Raw genomic sequence first — 6000 nt, 5'->3', positions numbered from 1 at the left:
CCCCAAAAATGACCCAAAATGACCCAAATAATGGCCCAAAAATTATCCAAAAAATGGACAAAAATTGCCCCAAAAATGGCCAAAAAAATGCCCCAAAAATGACCCAAACATGATCAAGAAATGCCCCAAAAATGGCCCAAAAATGATCAAAAAGTTCCCCAAAAAATCACCCAAAAATGACCCAAAAATGACCCCAAAAATGGCCCAAAAATGATTAAAAAATGACCAAAAAATGGCTCAAAAATGATTAAAAAATTGCCAAAAATTGCCCCAAAAAATGGCACAAAAATGATCAAAAAATGGCCAAAAATGACCAAAAAATGACCAAAAATGACCCAAAAAATGGCCAAAAAATTGACAAAAATTTCCCCGAAAATGACCCAAAAAATGGCCCAAAAATGATCAAAAAATGTCCCAAAAATGACAAAAAATGGCCTAAAAATTGCCCCCAAAATGACCAAAAATGACCAAAAATTGCCCAAAAAATGGCCCAAAAAATGGCCCAAAATGACCAAAAAACGGCCAAAATTTTCCCCAAAATGACCCAAAAATTCTCCCAAAAATGACCAAAAAATGGCCTAAAAATTGCCCCCAAAATGACCAAAAAATTGCCCCAAAATGACCAAAATTTGCCCCAAAAATGCCCCAAAAATGACCAAAAGTGACCCAAAAAATGATCCAAAAATGACCCAAAAAATGCCCCCACAAATGACCCAAAAATGGCCCAAAAATTGCCCCCAAAATGCCCCAAAAAATGACCCAAAAATGCCCCAAATATGCCCAAAAGGAACAAAAAAGACCAAAAAATTGCCAAAAATTGCCTCAAAAGAGGCCAAAAATTGCCTCAAAAGAGGCCAGAAATGACCCAAAAAATGGACAAAAATTTCCCCAAAATGCCCCAAAAATGCCCCAAAAATGCCCCAAAAAATGCCCCAAAAATGACCAAAAAATAACCAAAAAATGGCCCAAAAATGATCAAAAAATGATCAAAAAATGACCTAAAATGACCCAAAAAATGGCCAAAAATGACCCAAAATATGACCAAAACATGACCAAAAAATGGCCAAAAATAACCAAAAAATGACCAAAAAATGACCAAAAATGATCAAAATATGGCCAAAAATTTTCCCCAAAATGACCCCAAAATGACCCCAAAAATGACCAAAAAATGCCCCAAAAATGATCAAAAAATTGACAAAAATTTCCCCGAAAATGGCAAAAAAATGACCCAAAAATGACCCCAAAATGACCAAAAATTCCCCCAAAAATGCCCCAGACCGCCCCTCCCCCACCCCAGTCCCATCTGGGGGTGGGGGATGGGAAGGGGGGGGAGGGGCCCGCCCCTCCCCCTCCCCCGTTCGGGTCCATCGGGGTCGCCCCGAGGGGGAGGGGCGGGGGTGGGGAGGGGCTGGGATTGGAGGGTGGGGGAGGGGCTCGGAGTGGAATTTTCTGGGCATTTTTTGGGTGAATTTCTGGGATTTTGGGCATTTTTAGGGTGAATTTTTAGGGTGAATTTTGGGGTTTTAGGGGTGATTTTTTGGGGAATTTTTGGGGCTTTTATGTTGATTTTTTGGGATTTTTAGGGTGAATTTTTGGCTGGATTTTCCAGAAATTTGGGATTTTTCAGGGTGGATTTTCAGGGTTTTGGGGTGATTTTTGGGGATTTTCAGGAGGATTTTTGGGGTGAATTTTGGGGTTTTTGGGGTGAATTTTTGGGGTTTTTGGGGTGATTTTTTGGGGGAATTTTCGGGGCTTTTATGTTGATTTTTTGGGATTTTTAGGGTGAATTTTTGGCTGGATTTCCAGAAATTTGGGATTTTTCAGGGTGGATTTTCAGGGTTTTGGGGGTGATTTTTGGGGTGATTTTCAGAGAGGATTTTTAGGGTGAATTTTGGGGTTTTTGGGGTGAATTTTGGGGTTTCTGGGCTGATTTTTTTGGGGAATTTTCGGGGCTTTTATGTTGATTTTTTTTTTATTTTTAGGCTGAATTTTTAAGGGGAATTTTTGAGTGGATTTTCCAGAAATTTGGGATTTTTCAGGGTGGATTTTCAGGGTTTTGGGGTGATTTTTTGGGATTTTCAGGGAGGATTTTTGGGGTGAATTTTGGGGTTTTTGGGGTGATTTTTTGGGGAATTTTCAGGGCTTTTATGTTGATTTTTTTGGGATTTTTTGGGGTTGAATTTTTTAAGGGGATTTTTTGGGTGGATTTTCCAGAATTTGGGATTTTTCAGGTGGATTTTTTGGGTGAATTTTGGGGTTTTTGGGGTGATTTTTTGGGGAATTTTCGGGGCTTTTATAATGATTTTTTGGGATTTTTAGGGTGAATTATTAGGGTGAATTTTGGGGTTTTTAGGGGTGATTTTTTGGGGAATTTTTGGGGCTTTTATGTTGATTTTTTGGGGATTTTTAGGGTGAATTTTTGGCTGGATTTTCCAGAAATTTGGGATTTTTCAGGGTGGATTTTCAGGTTTTGGGGTGAATTTTTGGGGTTTTTTGGGGCGAATTTTTGGGATTTTTGGGGTGATTTTTTTGGGGAATTTTCGGGGCTTTTATGTTGATTTTTTGGGATTTTTAAGGTGAATTTTTAAGGGGATTTTTGGCTGGATTTTCCAGAAATTTGGGATTTTTCAGGGTGGATTTTCAGGGTTTTTGGGGTGATTTTGGGGATTTTCAGGAAGGATTTTTAGGGTGAATTTTGGGGTTTTTTGGGTGAATTTTTGGGGTTTTTGGGGTGATTTTTGGGGATTTTCAGGGTGGATTTTTGGGGTGAATTTTGGGGGTTTTTGGGGTGAATTTTTGGGGTTTTTGGGGTGATTTTTTGGGATTTTCAGGGAGGATTTTTGGGGTGAATTTGGGGTTTTAGGGGTGATTTTTTGGGGTTTTTGGGGTGTTTTTTTTGGGGAATTTTCGGGGCTTTCAAGTTGATTTTTTGGGATTTTTAGGGTGAATTTTAGGGTGAATTTTGGGGTTTTTGGGGTGATTTTTTTGGGAATTTTCGGGGCTTTCAAGTTCTTTTTTTTGGATTTTAAGGGTGATTTTTTAAGGGGAATTTTTGAGTAGATTTTCCAGAAATTTGGGATTTTTCAGGTCCAAAGATTTGGACTTTGAGGGGTGGGGGAGGGGATTGGAAGGGTGGGGGAGGGGATTTGAGGGGTGGGGGAGGGGCCGGAATTGGACTTTGAGGGGTGGGGGAGGGGCCCCGCCCGGAGGGGATTAGGCGCGAGCCGGGGGTGGGGGAGGGGCTGTGTGGGGGGGGGAGGGGGATGGCGGCTCCCGGAGCGGATCCCTGGGATTTGGGGGTGATCGGGGGGTATTTCCTGCTCGTCATGGCCGTGGGCTCTGGGTAAGGATCCTCCCCTCTTCCCCAAGCTCAGAAAAGAATAAAAAAACAAAAAAACCAAAAAAAAAATTTCCCTAAATCCATGAAAATCAACCCAAAAAATCGCCCTGAAAAAATTCCCCCTAAAAATGCCAAAAAATCACATAAAAGCCTCGAAAATTCCCCCAAAAATCACCCCAAAAAACCCAAAAATTCACCCCAAAAATCACCCCAAAAGCCCCAAAAATTCACCCTGAAAATCAGCACATAAATCCACCCAAACCCCCTGAAATTCACCCCAAAAATCAAAAAAAAATCACCCCAAAACCCTGAAAATTCACCTGAAAATCCTCCCTGAAAATCCCCAAAAAAACAACCCAAAAACCCTGAAAATCCACCCTGAAAAATCCCAAATTTCTGGAAAATCTACCCAAAAATTCCCCTTAAAAAATTCCCCCTAAAAATCCCAAAAATCAACTTAAAAGCCTCGAAAATTCCCAAAAAAATCACCCCCAAAAAACCCAAAAATTACCCCAAAACCAAAAAAAAAAAATCATCCAAAAAACCCTGAAAATCCACCCAAAAAATCCACCTGAAAAATCCCAAATAATCAACTTAAAAGCCTCGAAAATTCCCCAAAAAAATCACCCCAAAAAATCACCCTGAAATCCCAAAAATCACCCCAAAAACCCCAAAAATCCACCCTGAAAATCCCAAAAAATCACCCCAAAAATCCCTGAAAATCAACCCAAAAAATCGCCCTAAAAAATTCCCCCCAAAAATGCCCAAAAATCAACATAAAAGCCTCGAAAATTCCCCAAAAAATCACCCAAAAACCCAAAAATTCACCCCAAAAATCACCCCAAAAACCCCAAAAATTCACCCTGAAAATCAGCACATAAATCCACCCAAAACCCCTGAAATTCACCCCAAAAATCAAAAAAAAATCACCCCAAAAACCTTGAAAATTCATCCTAAATATCCCCCAAAATCAACTTCAAAGTCTCGAAAATTCCCAAAAAATCACCCAAAAAATTCACCCCAAAAATCAGCCCAAAACCCGCAAAAATTCACCCTGAAAATCCACCCTGAAAATCCCCAAAAATCACCCCCAAAAACCCCAAAAATCCACCCTGAAAATCCTCAAAAAATCACCCCAAAAACCCTGAAAATCCACCCTGAAAATCCCCAAAAATCACCCTAAAAACCCCAAAAATCCTCCCTGAAAATCCCCAAAATCACCCCCAAAACCCACCCTGAAAATCCCAAAAAAATCACCCCCAAAACCCTGAAAAATCCCAAATTTCTGGAAAATCAACCCAAAAATTCCCCTTAAAAATCACCCCAAAAACCCCAAAAATTCACCCCAAAAACCCCGAAAATTCCCCCAAAAATCCACCTGAAAAATCCCAAATTTCTGGAAAATCCATCCAAAAATCCCCCTTAAAAATTCACCCTAAAATGCCCAAAAAATCAACTTAAAAGCCTCGAAAATTCCCTCAAGAAAATCACCCCAAAAACCCAAAAATTCACCCCAAAAATCACTCAAAAACCCCCTGAAATTCACCCTGAAAATCCCCAAAATCACCCCAAAAACCACCCTGAAAATCCCGAAATTTCTGGAAAACCAACCCAAAAATTTCCCTTAGAAATTCACCCTAAAAATCCCAAAAAATCAACATAAAAGCCCCGAAAATTCCCCAAAAAAATCACCCCAAAAACCCCAAAATTCACCCCAAAAATCTTCCCTAAAAATCCCAAAAAATCACCCCAAAACCCCTGAAAATCCACCCCAAAAATCCACCTGAAAAATCCCAAATTTCTGTAAAATCAACTCAAAAAATCAACCAGAAAATGTTAAAAAATACCCCAAAAAAATTCACCATAAAAAAAAATAATAATTAAAAAAATCAACCCTAAAAAATCCCCAAATCCTGGAAATTCACCCCAAAATCCCCAGAAAATTCCACTCTGAAATCCCAAAATCCCAAAATTTCACCCCAAAAATTCACTTTAAAAATCCCAAAAAAATCACTTTAAAAATCCCCAAAAATCCTGGAAAATCAACCCAAAATTCACCCTAAAAATCAATTTTAAAAACCCGAAAATTAAAAAAAAAAATCAACCTAAAAACCCCAAAAATTCACCCCAAAATCACGAAAATTTACCCCAAAAAAATCACCCCAAAAAATCCCCAAAATCCTGGAAAATCAACCCAAAAATTCTCCTAAAAATCCCAAAATCCTGAAAATTTACCCCAAAAAATTCACACTAAAAATGCCAAAATCCCAGAAATTCAACCCAAAAATTCACCCTAAAAATCCCTAAAAAATCAACCCTAAAAAATCCTAAAAATCCTGGAAATTCACCTCAAAAAATCAACCCTAAAAATGCCAAAATTCTGAAAATTTTCCCCAAAAAATTCACCCTAAAAATGCCAAAATCCCGGAAATTCAACCCAAAAAATCCCCAAAAAAATCCACCTGAAAAATCCCAAAATCCTGGAAAATCGACCCAAAAATCCACCCTAAAAAATCCCAAAATCCCAGAAATTCACCCCAAAAATTTGACCCCCAAAAAATCCCAAAATCGCAGAAATTTACCCCAAAAAAATTCACCCCGAAAATCCTGAAAATTCACCCCAAAAAATCCCAAAAATTCAACTCTAAAAAATCCCCAAA

At 38.8% G+C, this 6000-nt stretch overlaps 1 protein-coding gene across 1 annotated transcript in view; it reads left to right on the top strand.

The window, feature by feature from the left end:
* Window positions 1-3241: 3241 nt before the first annotated feature.
* The window catches only part of SLC5A2 (solute carrier family 5 member 2), a 40506-nt gene continuing 37747 nt past the window's right edge, over window positions 3242-6000 (top strand). The window contains 1 exon segment of the mRNA XM_071420396.1: window positions 3242-3343. Coding sequence (XP_071276497.1) covers window positions 3264-3343 — 80 coding nt within the window. The 5' untranslated portion in view covers window positions 3242-3263.

The sequence above is a fragment of the Agelaius tricolor genome, unplaced genomic scaffold, assembly GCF_023055355.1.
Source record: "Agelaius tricolor isolate 1412-34295 unplaced genomic scaffold, bAgeTri1.0.p SCAF_138, whole genome shotgun sequence".
In the NCBI taxonomy this organism is placed as follows: Eukaryota; Metazoa; Chordata; class Aves; order Passeriformes; family Icteridae; genus Agelaius; species Agelaius tricolor.
This window is presented reverse-complemented; position numbering and strand designations above follow the sequence as displayed.